Below are 17,979 nucleotides of genomic sequence, written 5' to 3' on the forward strand. Positions count from 1 at the left end.
CGTTCTATCATATTTTATAAAAGTCTAACAATAATTCATTCATTTTCAGCTAAGTGGTTCTAGTGATTGAAGTCCAGAACAAGTCGGATGTTATTATCTATCGACGCCGTTTATAAATCCAGGTTGAGCGTCAGAAATCATTTGGGATGTTCCTGATTTGAACCTGTTGGCTGAAATGTGTCAGAAGTTCATAATCATTATTTAATAATGTAATCGGTCTTGATGATCAAGAAGAGTTGGATCTTTTCCAGGTTTATTAGCCTGATGGCGCCTTGTTTGGGTCAAACAGCCGTTTTCTAATAGTTCTGTCAGCACAAAGGTTCTGATGGGAACCAAAAGGTTTAGAAAAGTTTCTTGTTAAGCTGTTTCAGCCTGGACTTTTGTCCTGGGATAAAAAGTTTGATCCAGTTCCTCTGTGGCGACGTCGGCCTCATTCCTGCTTCTAACTGTCATCGATTTTAGGAATCAAATGTTGAACAGAGTGACAGAATGTTTCTGCCATTGAGTTATTATATGCAGAATATAAATTGCTATAAAAGGTACAAATTTCTTTGGATATTAATTTTGAGTCAGTGCATGGTTTATTATTAATTTGCAAGCAATTTATCGCATTTCTTTCTTGTCTAATTTTTTCTAATCTACAGAAATATGCAGAACTTTTCTCACCGTCTTCAATCCACTTAGACCTCAGATTTGCTCCTTTGGCTTTTTTAGTATAAAAATCATCTGTTTGTCATCATCATTAAAAAACGGTTTATGTTTTTGATGTGACCAAGTTCCTGAATGATTTCTATTTCCTTTTCCTTATTTTGGACAGTTATTCATTTACTGTGTTTGACTGAGATTTGACTTTAAATTGAAAGAATTCCCATTTTTCCGTGGAAGAATTCAGATTTTTATCACTACAAATTAAATTGAGATGCTCCAGGATTTCGTTATTAAACTTTTCCTAGTTAAGCAGGTTGAGTTAAACTTCCAGTAACTTTTGTTATGGGATTTTATCAACCCAGTTGTGACTCTGAGTTATCAGGCAGTGGTCAGATCAAGCTGCAGGTGAAATTCCAGCTTTAACATTATTTTGCATCAAACCGTCTGAAATTAGCCAGAAGTCGATACTTAGCTGAGCCATCAGGTTGAAACCAGCAGAAGGACTGACCTCTGACCTCTGACCTGCTTCTCTCCAAAGATCCACCAGGTTCAGATCTAAACAAAAGTTTATAAAACTACATTTCTATTAGAGGGTGATCTATCAGGCCATTTATTGTACACCATGTTGAAATCTCCTCCCAATATGAAATTGTTAGTGGAATATTTCTGAGCTAGTTCTGTTAGATGACTAGTTAATTCAGACAATAAGATTTATTCTGAGTTAAACTGTTATAACCATCGACGTTACAGAGAATCAGAAACTAGTTTCCATTTTGAGTCACAAATAATCCAGTGGTTGTCTTTCCTACCAGTTTCTAGTTTATTCTGAACATATTTAAATAGTAAAGCAACACCAGCAGATTTATTAGAACCATGAGGCAAAATTATTTTTCCCCCCATTGATTAGACCAGAAACTCTCATCTGCCTCAATAAAGTGTTTCTTGTAAAAATATGCAGTTAGCTTTTGTATTTTTACAAAAAATAAATATTGATTTTCTTTTAATACCATCTCTCAAACCTCTAACATTTAAAGACACACAGTTAAAATTAGAAATAAACACAGACAGAAAAGGGAAGCAGCAGAAACAATAAGAAGGAAACTGAACTGAACTGAACTGAACTGAACTGAACTGTTCAGGAAAAGGAAAGAATAAAACATGAACTGAGTTCAGAACAGAGTAACTGACCTCTAACCAAATAAGATTAAAATGTATTTATCAAAAAGATTGATCAAACCTGTGAATAATTAACTTTGCCTTTTTAAATAGCCTTATTATTGATTTGGCCTATTTAATCAAAAGGAAGCTGCCTGTCCAGTTCGCCAAGTCAGATCTAAACTGGCTGAGATCCTGGAGCTCCTCGGTTCCGAGTCCATGTCCGACCCGCTCAGCGCCTGTTTGGCCCAGGCTTTAAAAGCAGGAGTTACCAAACCGCTGAGGAAAACGATCTGGGCTGAACTGCAGGCCAAATTCAGAGTTTCATCATCCTGGATGCCTGGACCAGTCCAAACAACACGGTTACCATGGTGATTCCTGAACTGGTCCTTGTCTGGACTTGTTTTACTGAACTGGGAGGAACTGGTTCTGAAAATGGACCCAAACATGGCCACCATCAAATCATTCAATAAAACAACAGAAACGCTCATGTTGTGCTCTCATGTGACAGTTTTATTTATTTTGATTAAAAGGTTCTGTCCCGGTTCAGACCCGGTTCAGACCCGGTTCTGACTCGGTTCTTCTGAACCGGGAAGCGATCACTCAGGAGCCACAAAGGTCCAGATGGTTCTTCAGCTCAGCCCGGGTTGAACCACAGAGACTCTTCCAGGTTGAAATCGGAACCGGACCCGGTTCTGACCCGATCGGTGCTGGACTTCAGCAGCGCTACATGAGGCCGTGTTGGATCAGAACTTTGGTTCTTCACATTTTCAGATTCAGACAGAACATGAAGAGTTTATTCCCTTTAAATGTTCAGGCAGCATTTCGACCAGAGGGAGGAAACAGCACCACCGTGTGGCTCAAAGCGCCACCTGCACCTGTTCCCCACAGCTGTTCTCAGAGGTAGAAATCTTTACTGGTTTCTACAGATGATCTCAGGTTTTAACTGCTGGGATCAAACACCGATCCATCTTCCTCTTTTTTAGTGAACTGCATCATCATCATCATCTTCATCATCACATGACACAAACACAACAACATCCACATGTAAAAGCCCTAAAAGATTATAGCACCACCAGTAAAATAAATCTGTATCAAATGTTTGGTCAGAGATTTTAAAAAAGGCACAAACTGACACCAAAACACGTCACATGACAGCTACAGGTGGAGATCAGACGTTTCTCCACGGATCTACAGAGAACAATAAACCTGAAACACACACAGGGTCGTCCCTTTCAGCCAATCACAGGCCTGGAGGTCCGGGGGCCTTCATCAGAGGAAGAGGAGGACTCACTGGCATCGCCACACCAACAGGCTGCAGAGAAGAAGAAGAGAAGAGATCCAGATGTTTCATCCTGCAGCCACAGCAGTCGCCATGGTGACCAGCCTCAATATTCAGTTTTAGTTATGAACATTTCATTACAGTTTTCTAAATTGTAACATTTAATTAAATTTTCCATCTTTATAAAAAAATAAGTTAAAATTCTAATAAAAAATCATTTTTTACTATTAAACCAAAAATGATCCTATTCAGTGACACTCGGATCACGGCGTGTTTCTGTTTTCAGGTTATAATCAATTATTACTATGAATCTATTATTATTAACCCATTAACCCGCGTGACGTTTTTCCATTGTATTTTCCGGTAAATCAAATAATGATTTACCAATAATGTTATGAAATGGTTCTAACTGGTTATAAACCTAAACCAGCTGCTTAAACACTGAGAAAATAAAAGGCAGAATTTATGGAAAAATGGAGCAGAAACAAAAACCTGCTGATCAATTTCTGCCTTTATAGACAGCGGAGCTGGTTCTGGTTCTGGTTCTGACCTTTTTTTTTACAATAATATGTAAAACAAGTTACATAAATAGTAACTAAAAGAAGGATGAGGCTTAAGGAAGGTAAAAGCAAAGAGTCCAACAGGAAAAGGTCAAATCCAGCAGATTGTTGCAGACGATCTTTAAAACTTCACAGAATACAAATATGAAGGAACATGGGCACAAAACGCATTCAGTTTGGGTTTGCAGCTGTGGATACTAAAATGAATATTAAGTTTATAACAAAGACTTTATTTTTGCAGTGTTTAAACAGAAAAAGCCACATAATATAGTCTTAAATTAAACGGCACGTCTATTTCCAATTAAAAAGTTTGAACATCAGAGCAGTGATGATGGTTTCCTCTGAGTTGTGACAAAATGAACATAGAGGGTCTACATTAGGGTGATATTGAAATATTTTACTACTAACAGGATAACATCTATGGAGAATCTTTAGACATTTTTTGAATCTTATTAGTTCGGACCCGGTTCTGACCTGCAGTCGCTGCCTCCGGCGCTGATGACGTATTTGTCGTCGCAGGAGAAGCGGACGTTGGTGACGTGAGCCGAGTGGCCGAAGTAGCGCTTGTGCTTCGCCTGGAGGGACAGCCAGAGAGAGGACAGGGGTGACGGGTTGACCCGGTTCTGCCGGGTCCGGAACACGTTCCGGTCAGACTCCGTCTCTTACAAATTTTTCCGGGCAGGGGAAATCGAAGAGCTTGACGAGGCCGAAGTCGTCTCCGGTCACCAGGCTGAGGCCGGCGTGGGAAACGCAGGCGCAGGTGACGTCAGCCTTGTCTGCGTTTCGCGGCCAAACGCCCAGAACTTCATCGCCAAAGATGCTGGAGAAACAAGAGAAATCCAGAACCAGTCAGAACCCAGAACTCAGGCACGCCTTGGACTTCTCCAGCAGCCATGTTGGTCCAGAATTACAGGAAACCAGCACCAGTTGTCATGGAAACAACAAGTAACCTGACGGTTTGACTTTCAGACAAATAAATAATTCACCTCAGAATTTTCCCATAATTCCTTTTGTGATTCTTAAACACGACCAGAACTGGATCCTGGTTCCGTAATGGAAGACGTTCGGACTGAGTGAGGATTTCAGAGCTGCCTGTACCAAGCCCACATGGGAAGCGCGTCGGTTCTGTTCCCGACAGCCGGACCGGGCCTGTCAGGTTCTACTGATCCAGTTTGGGTTCAGGCTCAGGTTCTACTGGACCAGTTTTGATTTGTCATAAAGATGTCCAGAATAATCACCGGGACGAGTCTTAAAGGTCCGGTCCAGTTCTACAGAACCAGAAACAGAAGGAGAACTGCAGCCAATTTAAAGCTACAGGCTGCTGCCCTCTGCTGGTAGATACATGGTACTGCAGTGCAACAGGAAAAGGTTCGTTTGTCCCCCTTCTGTCCGAATTTGACCTGATTTGTCCAATAGGGAAGCCGAAGAGGACTGGGCTTTGTCAATTTTGTTTCTGGTGTTGGTGGAATCTCAGGGCGCTACCTCCGTTAGGGGGAGGAGCTGATCTGGTTTCACAGGACGATGAATGTTGTTATTTTTCTGTTGAGAACTTTGTTTTTCTGCTGCCTTCAAAGCAACATGAAGCCTGGCTTCTCATTGGCTCCTCAGCGAGTCTATAAGAGTTATCCAACCGAAGTCTGTCATTACCTTCAGGGAAAGTCATGGAGAACCTTCAGGTTTGGACCAGGACCAAATCAGACATCAAGCTTAACTACAGGCACCAGATGGATAGAACTGTTACTAACCCACCAAATCTCGCGTTTCCCAACCTCGGCGTCAGTCTTACCTGGTCCAGGTCGCCCAGGTGATGCGTTCAATGACGTTCAGCTCTGTGACGATCTTCCCTGAGGGGACTTCATGGACCTGACGAGTGTAGGTGCTGGTGGACACCTGACAACAAGGCAAACATGTGAACTGTTAGAGTCTGCAGAGATCAGTCAAACACCCAAACCTTGAACCCAGATCACCTGGATGTGTTTGCTGTCAGCAGAGAAGTCGATGTGGATAACGAAGCCGGGGATGTCCTTACAGTAACCGATTCGGTTGAGTGACGGGCCGAGAGTCAGATCATAGAAATCTACAGCACTTTCTACTGAACCCACTGCCAGGAACCGGTTATCTGGACTGAACCTGGACCACGACAACCCTCAGATTTTCACAGACACCACAAAGAGGAGTTCAGCTCTAATGCACTGCCTTACTTACCGGATGTCCTGGATGGAGACACTGCGGTCTCTCTTTTTTCCCCAGACGGTGAGGGAGTTGACCAGCAGCACGATGAACTCGCCATTCTCCATGCCGATGGAAACCATCTCCCCATTGGGGCTGTAGCATGTGCACTTGGCAGGGTGACCCAAACTCACCTTGTTCAGGAGTTTCTTAAGCAGAAACAAATGAAAGTTTGGACTGCAGGAAATCTGAAGGCTAGACTGGACCCTGGAGGTAAGTACCTTGTCAGCCAGGTCCCAGATGCGTATGGTCCCATCATCACTAGCAGAGATGAAGACGTCTTTGAAAGGATGCGATGCTAAACCCCAGATTCCTCCCTTAGTGTGACCATTGATCATGGTGTTGGAAGCAGCATTCTTCTCTCCAACCTCTATGATCTCCCCGTCTTTGGTTCCCACCAGAATCTTACCCTGCAGCAAACAGAGGCAGAAAGGATTAGATGTTACAGAAGATTAGGACCTTGGATTGAGCATGGCAAGGTAAGGTAATTTTATCTATATAGCAGATTTTCAGCAACAAGGCAGTTCAAAGTGCTTTACATGAATTAGAAGGAAATACAAACAAAATAACAAACCAAAAGGCAAAAACTATATATTGGTTCCCCATGTTTAATAAGAATAAGAATAAGTAGTCTGTAATTTATAAACTAATAGGAATTTTCCTGGATCTTAAATTTGTTCTAACTAATAAGAATTAGTAGAATGAAATGACAACATTGGGAAGGATATGGCACGTATAGCAAGATAAGGCTCAGACATGAGGCCAGCATCACGGAGTGTATCTGTTTGCTGTGTTTGTGTGCTGCATGTGTATGACCATAAAACCATGCAGCTCGGTCTCCCAGGCAACAGTCTGATATGATGGTGTTATCTAGGAGCAAGTCCTTGGGAGCGCTCTGCTCCACAGTCACATGGATGATTTCAGAAGGGAGTGAGGAGAGCAGGAGCGTCATGTTCACATGTCTTCCAGGAGATTTGAGATATCCAGCCAGCCGAGGCCAACACAGGGGAGCCAGTTCAGATACAGAGAGCTTTATGTCGGGTAGATTTCAAATTTTTATCTGCCCTAAAGTCTCACCAATACATCTCTGTTAATTCCAATCATCCAAATTAGTGCGGCCGTTCCACTGAACCGAAACTAGCAACTTCTCCAGGATCGATTCCTTCCTGCTAGAGAGTTTTAGTCTGCAGCTGGACTGCGAGTCTCAGCAAGAATCGCATCCAACTTGCGTCTCTGTCCTACAGCATCTCAGTCTGAGTGTTCGCTAGTCGGCCCAATCCGTCACAAATTTGCCGACATGCCAGGTATCCGCCAACTCCAAACAGGAACCCTGTTGTCATGAATAAACCCAGGTTGTATCCCTCTGGGTGTGTCCCTGTAGGACAGGAGGGCTCTCCTGTGCCCAGTCTTCTCCTTGAGAAAATTTGATCAATTGCATTGAGAGAGGAGCTGACCAGAGCCATACTTTGTAGATTTGGAGGATGTGCAAGGAAAGGCTTCAAAAAAGCAACACAAAAACAGAGCAAGCAGGGAGAAGATGAGGAGGGAGGGAGCAGAGGGAAAAAGAGTCCGCCTTCACTGAGAGCAAGAGAGAAAGGCCTCTCTAGCTCTTGTCTAAAAGCATGGACACTTAGACGATGAAGAAACTGTCCTTACATTCTTAACATTGCCTGCAGGTCAGGAGCAGACTGTGGGCCTTACCTTCCCTCTGCAGACAGATCGAACGTTCTCGACTGGCTGACCGGTCTCCAGCTGAAAGGCTCTGCAGCGCTTCATTTCCTGGTCCCAAAGCTTCACAGCTCCCCCCTCTTTAGTCCTGTGAAACAAACACCCTAATGGAGTACACAACCTACTCCTCTTGAGACAGAGTAAGTCTTTCTGAATAAAGGATCTGGTCTTCATATCCTACACTGATAAACACAGAGCCAATGGGACTAACAGCTGGATCCCAGAACAATGAGGATGCAGAGAAAATGGACCAGTTTTAGGTTCTCAGAGGTGTTTCTTTCTTCTAAAGTATCTGCAGAACATCGATGATAGTCAGGGGTCTATCATCCAGATTTAATGAAACAAGAACATCTCCACACTGATAGAGATGTGTAAAACAACATTATGATAACCTTCTGACTGGGAAAGTCTTAGTACCCTGACTAACCCCTGACTACAGCTCTGAAGGTGAGTTCAGTTCCTTACGGCCTTTCCTTCCCTCCAGTGACGATGAGTCCGTCCCTCAGCGTGGTGTACATGGTGAAGACGGGACCGCTGTGCGCCTTCGCCACTACTCGGACCAGGAAGTGGTCCCTCCAGACATACACGTCTCCGTTTATTGCACCAGTGAACGTCAGATTATTCTAGGAGGAAAACATTGATTTACAATAAAACTAAAACTTGGTAGACATAAATGGACTACATATAACTAGGACTTACAGCACCAAAGGCGACAGACAGCATGGTCTGCATGCGGCCATCCTCCACCGAGCCAATCACACCTTTCTTATACATGAGGGAACCACCAACCAGCGTCCAGAACTTGATGTGTTTGATTCCCACCGACACAAACTGAGTGTCTGAGTCGGGTCTAAACTCGACCACAAAGATCCGTTCAGCGTGACCACCTTTACTGGTCACCTTGGTGCCTGTCATGGAGGTAAAGGGTCAGGTTGTGCACACTTCAGATGCGGCAAAAGCAAAACAGGTAATGTTTCTTCTCTACTTCAACAGATGCTTTGGCAGGATTCTTACTGCAGTTCTGAGTTTTCAGATGTTTAAATGTCAAATAAGAGTGAGTCCGCTGGTCCTTGACAGCAGAGAGATGCTTCCATGTTTCTACCTTCATAACTTACCTTCTTGCCATCTCCACACTGTGATGGTATGTTCAGGTTCCACCCCCACCGACAGCAGTAACTTCCCTGTTGCGCTAAAGTTGACATAACCTACGCCTTTAGCATGGGAACACCGCAGGATGGAAAGAGTCTGCTTGGTCATTGCATCCCACACATGGATGGATGGAGCAAGACCTGTGAGAAGACACCAGAAACAGAGAACCAAAGTCAGAGTCTGTAAAACAGTGGGTCTAGAGTCACAGAAATTGTGCTGGAGTCAAGAAACCACACAATCTAGGAGTCCCAGCGAGACATAAACTTCCTTGTAGCTCTAAAAAAATGATCTGTTAGTTAAAGAACAGATCATTCTGTACTGGACCTTCTGATTATCTTCTAATTGTGGAACATTAACAATCAAAGTTTTCAGTTCACAGGATATTGATACCAGCAAGTAATGACCCAACCACTAGGAGTTTGAGGTGATCCAGGTTTGTTTGGGTCATGTCACTTCCTGCTAGCGCGTGGTACGTAGCAGAATGCTTTCGATCTTGATTCTCGCAACCCGATCTTATTTCTCAACATTGTGCCACTTGTTTATTTTGAATCCCTTTTTTAGTCTCTAGTGGCTTTATTGAACAGTAACTGGACATAGGGAGGAGAGAACAGGGAAGATATGCAGCAAATGGCTTGAGACCAGGAATCTAACTCAGGGCAACCGAGTCGAGGGCTGTAGCCTCTGCACAGCGCTACTGGGACGCTTCACGGTCACTACAGTAACTTCTGACAGTGGCTCAGGGGGCAGGAGTTTGTCCTGTAACCCGTAGGTTGCTGGTTCAAGCCCCGCCCCACCAGCAGGTGGTGTCAATGCCTTGCCTCTGTCAGACTACCCCAAGGCAGCAGTAGCTAACCACCATTAGCATCCGAATGTCCAAACGTAGAAGCTGGTTCTGCCCCAGAAGAGAACAGGAATGTTGACTCAGCACCGTAGCCAGAAAGCAAGGCAGGATCCAGATCTAACCAACAGAGTGGGGACAGTGGGAGGGACAGAGAGGTGACAGTGGGAGGGACAGATTGGGGACAGTGGGAGGTACAGAGTGGGGACAGTGGGAGGGACAGATTGGGGACAGTGGGAGGGACAGTGGGAAGGACCCAGCAGTTCAGGTGGAGAGAACGCCAGAGGCAAAGCTAGGGTTAACAGGAAGGCCAGATGCAATAAAATCGTCACTAACAGTTAAACTGCAAACAGGAAGAGGAAATGTTCATTCAGATCAGAACCATTAACAGATAAATCATTCAGTTCATCTGACAGAACCCGGTCCAAACGGGGCAGAAACAGAACCAATCCAACCATCGGTCAGTTCTACATGGGGAACAATCCAACCAGGTGTGCTACTGCCACAAGCTGGCAGGGGGCACTACGCAGGAATGCTGCTACTTCCTGTCTGTCACCATCATTCTGATGAAAACACTCATTACAGAACCTGGTTCTGGTCAGGTTCTGTCACTTATCGGGTCAGACCGATGGTGAAACCAGAACCCTTTGGAAAAATCTTAATCTTTACCAGAACCAGGATCAGAACCAGGAGAACTCGGTAAAAACCAGAATCCCAGTAAACCTCCAGGGGGAACACCTCTCCTGCTACTGAAACTTTAACATTCGGAACCATGACCCATCTAAAGCAGAATCTAATCTGATCAGAATATCAGAATAATTAATTCCTTTGAAAGAAATTATTTTATTACTGTCAGAATAAAAACTGGGAACCATTTTTCTTTCAGTCTGGAATCACAGAGAAAAGACTTGATGCGTCACTTTTCTGCCTGATGACACCGGAAACAACAAGCGGCCAGCTTCCTTCACCTGCAGGTTCTGCAGCGAGTGTTTTCTGAGCCCACATGAGAGCAGATCTAGTCTAGGACAGAACAGACATGGGTCAGACTCGACCCGGATCCTGACCACTGATACTCACCGGTCTCTACGCACCGACAGCAGATGACACAGCAGAGCAAACAGAATCATGTGTGAATGATGATGAGCAAGGTGAGGAAGGTAGATTCAGCCTTACCTGGCAGCTCAGAGATGTCACCTGGTGGCGAGGAGAGGCGGTGACAATGAGGAAGCAGTGGAAGAGAAGGAAAGGTGTGATGGACCAAAAGCAGCCAGTCATGCATGAAAGCAATGTGCAGAGGAGCTAAAGACCTGCAGTCTGACTACAACATGGAGCAGCTACCACACACCTGGCTCCCTCTGGTGCCCTTACACTGCTCTGCAGCCTCACCGGACCTGCAGGAAAGCCGGGTCGTAGCAGAAACTGGGAGCTTGTCCAAGACAGAATCCCGGACAAGCCCTCAGTTTATGTTCAGTTGGTTCTCCATTCCTGCAGCTTCAAATGAAGACTGAACTCTTCGATAGATTGCAGATTATTCTTCTTAGAGCCAGCAGGTCCTACACCTTTACTGAGCTTGGTTCACCTGGCAACCTTCACTCCATGGATGATCCTGTGGGACCTACCAATGAGCTTTCCACCAGAACGGACCCAACCTGAAAGAACTTGACCTCAAAGTACTCAACCAATAAGAACCTGACCTGTAAGAATCTGAGCTGAAATGATCTGACCTAAATGAACTGGATCTTAGAGAACCCAACCTGATAGGACAAGATCTGAAGCAACTTTCTTAATGACACTTGAGCTGCTTCAGAACAAAATGAAATTAGCTGAGATATTTTACCAGACTGTGACATAAAACCAGAAAACATCACTGCTCCAAACAAGTTCATTCATACTTTTATTCAGGTGGTTGTGGGGTTTACTGAAAAGGTTCTTTTAGATGTTCTACTTAGCACTCCTACTTTCTGATGTAGGAGTGAGAGCCAGTGATCTTATCATGATCATGAACCAGAACCTTCTCTGCTACGCTACTGCTACCTGAGAGGCAGGTAAGACCACCTGAAGGTGATGTGAAGGTTTGCAGTCTCACACTTACCGATCTGTCCAGTGGCGATGATGTTCTGGTACTTTGGGTGCTGGTTGACCGTCAGACAGAGAATGTCATCTGTGTGTTCCAGGTAGAAACTCTGAGTTCCTGTCAGGACAGGAAGCAGGAAAAGTGACCTCATGAGCAACATTGACTGACGATAACTGACGGTTCTACGCACCGGCAGACAGATTCTGGATGACGACAGCAGCGGCGGTGTGGAAGACGATGTCGGCGCCGTCGTTGAGGTAGTGCAGGTTGTTGCGGCAGTCGAAGCCTCGGTAGCCGAAGACGTGTTCCAGCAGCAGCTCCTAACAGACGCAGACAGCAGTTAGAGCCGAGGTCAGGACGCGTTGGACGTTATCAAGCAGATGCCATGTGCCGACCTCCACAGCTTTCCTCTTCTTAGTCACGTTGTCCTTCAGCAGTTTGTCGGGCAGCGGCACGGCACGGCTCACTGGAGGCCTGAACAGGAAGAGCAGCGTTAACAACAAACTGCACCTGAACTCATCAGGAGGCCTAATGAGGCCTTCAGGTTACCTGTCCTCCAGAGGAAGCTCTCTGTGCTGCAGGTGGGGCTTGGTTCCTGTCATGTTCCTGATGCTTGCTGAGTAGATCTTAGTGACATAGTCCACCACCTTCTCCCGAGCCACATCACTGTCGTACCCTAAAAAAACAGAAATTCACCAATTGCTGTTTCTCAGACCATTCTACTCACTCTGGATGGTGGTGCCTTGGCCTGGGGGCTGAAGGTTGGGGTTGTCCTTGACCAGAACTTTACCATTCTCAGAAAACATCTTTGCAGTGGTGGACACACATCCACACATCCGCTAATGTGCTAATAGAAGAGCTGGATTTTCATTTGCTTTAGCACTTGGGCTAATTTTGAAAATGTGAGATAGCAGAACTCAACTATAAAACGGAGATGATGAGTGAAAGGCCTGTTCCAAAGAATCACTTCCTGGTGTGTAATGACAGATACGACCCTATTGTGGGCGCTATGCTATGATGTAGCACATGTGTTATTGATGCATGGTGGGTAAAACATGCTTGAAGTTGGATTCACCTAAATACCATGTTACTGTAGCGCTTAGCAATAGCGCAACTAATGTTTGTGATTAGGTCTTTAGGGTTAGCACAACTAGCTTTTTAGCTAGTGGCAGCTACAACTGCATCTCTAAAACTCAAATCAATCTGAGAGCCCCCCAACCAACCAGCCAGACGTTCACTACGACCTCCTTCCTGCTCTGATGTTACCTCCGTCCTCCTCAGGGTCATCGTCAGACTCCTCGCTGTCCACGGCTTTGCTTTCCTTGTGGCCCGGCGGCTCTCTGGTCCAGATCATCAGCGCCGTGTCAGCTCCGCCCACAGACAGAAGCACTGCATCATCATTGGACCAGCGCACGTTCGTCACATTGGTGCTGTGACCCACGTACTTCTTAAACTTAGCAAACTGACCCTGGGAGAAGAGACTGAGGAGATGAACAGAGATCCTCCAGGGAAACCAGCTTCGGACTCTGTCTCTGGACTCACCCGGGACGGGAAGCTGAACAGTTTGACGAAGCCAAAGTCATCTCCTGTGGCGAGAAGTTTTTGGTCTCTGGTGAGCGAAGCAGCGTTCACAAAGCTGAATGACGGCCATATTCCTTCACAGGTGGGACCCAGAACGGACGTCCAAGTGGCCCAGTCCATCTTCTCAAACTGGACACAGAAACAGCACTATGACCTCAGGGAACAAATGCCTCTGAGAAAACAGAGAAACATGCTTTCTGACCTCCGAGACGCTGATGTTCTGTCTGCGTCCTCGTGGAGCCTCAAAGAAGAGCTGATCTTTAGCTCCGGTATTCACCTGGAGGAGTTTACCTGTAGGGAAAAGATTAGAATGAGATGTTAGGTTGGGACCTTGAACAGCTGGTAAAGGTGAGGACCAGGGAAATGTCAACATCTGAGGTTAATTAAAACAGGTGAGTCCACCTCTGGAGTCCCAGTCGATGTGGGTGATGAAGCTTCCAGCTCCTTTACAGATTCCAACCCTCTTACTGGTCAGGATGTTGTAGATGTCCACAAAGGAATCATGGGATGCCACAGCCAAATACTTTCCTGCATCTGTGAAACACCCCTGACACATTAGGGACTCAGCTTCAACACCTGTCACACCTGTGCAGTGAGTTCAGGTACCTAAGGAGAAGCGGATGTCTGAGATGAGCTCCCTGCGGTGGTGGAAGGTCACCATGTCCTCCAGCGTGTCAGCGTTCACCACCATGAAGCTGCCGTCGTTCAGACCGACTGCCAGAGCTTTACCGTCTGGAGAGAAGGTGCAGCACCGCCCACCTGGCAGGTGACACAGAATACAGGTTAGCCAACTGAAACGAGCATAAAACCTACGCTTACCTGAACAGGTGTCACCTTTCTTCAGCTTACGAACAGCAACCATCCTGTGATTGGTCGACAGCTCCCAGATCCTCAGAGTTTTGTCATCACTGACGGTGGCGCAGACAGGAAGTAGAGGATGGGCCGCCAACCCCCACACGTCCCCCTCCATGTGACCCTGAACATAGAAGTACCACAGGTGAGACACACAGGTGAGGTACCTGAGAAGAAGTGGATCAGGGAGGAAGCACTGATGATCATCTCGGTTCCAGTGAAGGACAGAAGCAGGAAGGAAGTGTTGGATGCCTACATACCTCCCCAGGTGAGCCTGGTGGCTGCTACAGGTCAAACAACTCTCCTTCCAACAGCACATGTTGGATCTTACCAGGGATAGGCCTGGAGTTCTGATCGATTCTGCTGGACAGACCAGAGTCTTTTTGTCTCACCTGAACCAGCAGCGTCATCGGCCCGCTCTTGTCTATCTCCAGGATTTCCCCGTTCTTGGTCCCGAGGAGGATGTGACCGTGACCCAGAGTGATGGCTCTGATGGACGGGTTGTCCTCCAGCAGCAGACCTGCTCAGAAGGACGACATCGTCAGTCCAACAGAAAATCCTCAGGAGGGGAAGCTGTGGACGCCAGAGAGGACACCTTTGGAGGACGGGGACAGAGCTGCCCTTTTGATGGCGTAGGTTTTCAAACATCTCTCAAACATGTCGTCCCACAGCTCCACAATGCCATCCTTTCCTCCGGTCACAAAACCCTGACAGTGAACGCAACACAAGACGACTTTATTTATTAGGTCCTTTCAAATGGTAAGACAATCCAAGGGTCTCTATGGGACATCAGACACATTTTTGAACAAAAACCTTCATCTATGAAAAGCTTTGCATCAAACAAGAAGATGGTAAAATACAGATATAAAAACCATGAGCGAAACAAACAGTAGTAGCCGGTAGGTTCTGATCATCTCAGGTTTTCAGGCAGTTTGTTCCAGATCTGAGGAACAGAGAAGCTGAGGAAACAGGTCGCTGAAGACCTGAGATAGATAGATGGATGGATGGATGGATGGATGGATGGATGGATGGATGGATGGATGGATGGATGGATGGATGGATGACCTTGTCCAGGGAGCACATGGCAAACACGGGCCCGTCGTGAGCCTTGATGGTCTTCATCAGGGTCGTTTCCTTCCAGATGTAGACGTCTCCGTTGGTGGCTCCAGAGAAGACCATGTCCTCAGACCGGCCATAACATGCTGACATCATGGTTTCCTGCTTCCCAAGGTTCCCAAAAATTCCCCGTTTAAATGTCAGACCACCTCCTAGTTGGAGAGAACAGACAGTGGATCCCAGCTCCTTGTGTCAGGTTCTCAGGTCTTCGTCTCCTGCAGACAGAACCTTTTCTAAAGCGAAGGCAGGAAGCATACCTGAGTGCTGCCAGAACTTGATGTGTTTGATTCCCACAGTAACCAGCTTGTCCACCCTGAAAGGGTTGCTCTTCACCACAAAGATTTTATCTTTGTGGCCCCTGCAGGACACAGGAGGACTTCAGTCAGTCAGGCAGAGTGTTAGGTGAAATGAATATATTATCATATATTTGTTGTTTCCTTTATAACAATAGTGTTTCATATTTGATGTTCCATGATTGTTTTCTTTTCTCTAAACATAAAGACTGTTTCTGTATGTTTTGATCTACTTTATCTCCGTCTTCACAAGAGGGCCTCCCTGAAGAGAAGCAGTGATAACCGTGCTCACGGGGTTCATTGCTCACCAGGACTTCTTCTTCCTTTGAGCTGTTAGATAGCTGACGAATCGTCGCCTTGAAGATATACGACCTGTTCTGTTTTTACTCTGTGTTCTAATGCAAGATAACATGTGTTTAGTTAGTGATTGTCATTTAGCACTGCAACTAAAATGCTTTGTCCCCACCCCTTTAGAGTTGCAGTGCTCTCTGTGATAGGGACTCTGAAAGTAATAAAAAGAGAGGAGCGGACAAATGTGTTTCAGGGCGGTTGGAGATTTGTAACTGTAAACACATCTCTGTCCGTTCTCCTCGCGAGTACAAAAGAATCTAACTCTCTTGTCTTTTCTGTGTTGTTCAACTTGTCTTTAATAGGTGTCAAACCTGACATTTACTTGGTCCTTCGATTGCCGGTCGCCAATACACCAGAAGGATTCCGGCAGGTCTGGTCGACCCCAGTACAGACCGTGCGCACGGCAAGTTTCCTAGTGGAAACTTATCAGATCCTGTTCAAGGGCTGGAGCTCGACCTGCCTGCTGGGATCTCACGGTTGACGGTGCTCCAGGGAAAGACAACGGGGGTGAGTGATTCTTGTTTAAAAGTGGCGAGTGACTGAGGGTCATTGCGCGCACAGAAAACCCTGTCAATTCTAGACTCTAACAGGTAACAAATAGAGCACGAAATCCGTGGAGGACGGCGGAGTCCTCGCGCAAAATTCCGTGATTAGGTGGACGGAGCCTGGTGCCTTCCTGTTCAGGGAGACGGGGCCCGACGAATACCCGTTGCAAAAAAGGACGGCGGAGTCCTGCGAGAACAGGCGCTTAAATTCCGCGACAAAATAAAAAATAGGAAAAAGAGTGTGTGTGTCTGTGCGAGTGATTGGAGGTAGAAATACCACTTGGTATTTTACCTCATATAAAACAGTAGGACTGTAACCAGCAAACCTCTTGAGGATGCAGAGGTAAGAACCCCCACTCGAAAGAGTTGAAGCGTGGGTTACCTCAACAGGTTATTTCAATTGCTGGCCTACTGAACAGAACCCCAGTTTTTAGGACTCCCTAGGCGTCGACAAACTGGGCCAAATTTTCATAAAAATGGGAAAAGGGATGAGTAGAAATAAGCCGACAGACAGTTTAACATCAAATGACTGGAAATATGTCGAAACCCAGGATCCTGGTAAAATAAAACATTTGGATAATTGGATAACAAACTATAACTTTGACGGCCGTCTTAACTCACAAAAACTTTACTGCAGGATAATATCAAACAAAAAAAACCAAAGTCAAATCCAAAGAAAATGCATTAACAGGGGTATGACGATGTGAATTTTTGGTTAGAATTAGCGCTAAAAAGAGAAAATGGGCAGAATAAATCTAAAAAAAGGAGTGCAGAACAGAATAAAGACAGGAATGTGATGTACTACAGCAACGAGGATAATGAAACTGGGTCAAGGAGGCAGATAACGCAGCAACAAGCAGCGGGAGGGGGTGGAGAACTAGATGGTGATTCTACAAAAAAAAAAAAAAAAACACAGAGGGGGTAAAACCGGGAGGGCAGAGTAGAAGTTTATACCCAGCTCTGCCATCGCCCCCTGAATATGAGGACAGCGATAGTGACAGGCCTATCACTAGATCAAAAGGAGAAAAGTTTGCATGGTCTAGAACATTAGGGGAGAGCTTGGTGCAGGGGGCCACTGCTTCCATCGCGCCTTCTCTCCCTCCCCCATTTTGTCCTTCAGTAGGGAAAGATAGTCCGCCAAATACATCTGAACTGTATCCAATGATACAAGTTTCAAATCCTAATACAGGGGCAGAGGGGGCAGCAAGAACAATTCAAAAATATAAACGCAGAGCAAACTACACTGAGATAAGCAGGATCAAACAGAAGGAGGAAGAAACTTTTGATGATTTTAGGACAAGAATGATGAACACATTTAAGATGCACAGTGGACTGGTGGAAAATGATGACGAAAATGGTCCATATAAACAACAGTTAAAAAATGCATTACATGCAGGGTCAAAAGACGCAATAAGATCATGGGTAACTAAACATTACATAGGATTGGGGACTGGAACCTTAGATGAATACATTAATCATGCTATTCATGCCGAGAAGGTAGTAAAAGAGAAGAAAAAGGTTCCAGGGGTTTTCCTCCAGAATGAGGAACAAGTTTTTTATAGGCAGGGATCAGAAATA

At 45.5% G+C, this 17,979-nt stretch overlaps 1 protein-coding gene across 2 annotated transcripts in view; it reads right to left on the reverse strand.

The window, feature by feature from the left end:
• Positions 1-2,293: 2,293 nt before the first annotated feature.
• Positions 2,294-17,979, reverse strand: part of LOC116720088 (echinoderm microtubule-associated protein-like 6) — a 30,348-nt gene continuing 14,662 nt past the window's right edge. The window contains exons 17-41 of one of the 2 annotated variants that reach the window (XM_032563134.1): positions 15,470-15,570; positions 15,162-15,364; positions 14,692-14,803; positions 14,489-14,616; positions 13,851-14,220; positions 13,647-13,778; positions 13,447-13,535; positions 13,206-13,373; positions 12,930-13,131; positions 12,213-12,339; positions 12,059-12,137; positions 11,854-11,983; positions 11,682-11,780; positions 10,763-10,783; positions 8,718-8,891; positions 8,302-8,510; positions 8,068-8,225; positions 7,576-7,690; positions 6,096-6,284; positions 5,851-6,023; positions 5,613-5,775; positions 5,432-5,535; positions 4,312-4,465; positions 4,120-4,220; positions 2,294-3,118 (exon numbers count right to left, since the gene is read on the reverse strand). In XM_032563134.1, the coding sequence (XP_032419025.1) occupies positions 3,094-3,118; positions 4,120-4,220; positions 4,312-4,465; positions 5,432-5,535; positions 5,613-5,775; positions 5,851-6,023; positions 6,096-6,284; positions 7,576-7,690; positions 8,068-8,225; positions 8,302-8,510; positions 8,718-8,891; positions 10,763-10,783; positions 11,682-11,780; positions 11,854-11,983; positions 12,059-12,137; positions 12,213-12,339; positions 12,930-13,131; positions 13,206-13,373; positions 13,447-13,535; positions 13,647-13,778; positions 13,851-14,220; positions 14,489-14,616; positions 14,692-14,803; positions 15,162-15,364; positions 15,470-15,570 (3,526 nt within the window). In that variant the 3' untranslated portion in view covers positions 2,294-3,093. The remainder of the gene's footprint in view (positions 3,119-4,119; positions 4,221-4,311; positions 4,466-5,431; positions 5,536-5,612; positions 5,776-5,850; positions 6,024-6,095; positions 6,285-7,575; positions 7,691-8,067; positions 8,226-8,301; positions 8,511-8,717; positions 8,892-10,762; positions 10,784-11,681; positions 11,781-11,853; positions 11,984-12,058; positions 12,138-12,212; positions 12,340-12,929; positions 13,132-13,205; positions 13,374-13,446; positions 13,536-13,646; positions 13,779-13,850; positions 14,221-14,488; positions 14,617-14,691; positions 14,804-15,161; positions 15,365-15,469; positions 15,571-17,979) is intronic. The other variant, XM_032563135.1, reaches the window with a different exon arrangement.

Source organism: Xiphophorus hellerii, chromosome 5, assembly GCF_003331165.1.
Source record: "Xiphophorus hellerii strain 12219 chromosome 5, Xiphophorus_hellerii-4.1, whole genome shotgun sequence".
In the NCBI taxonomy this organism is placed as follows: domain Eukaryota; kingdom Metazoa; phylum Chordata; class Actinopteri; order Cyprinodontiformes; family Poeciliidae; genus Xiphophorus; species Xiphophorus hellerii.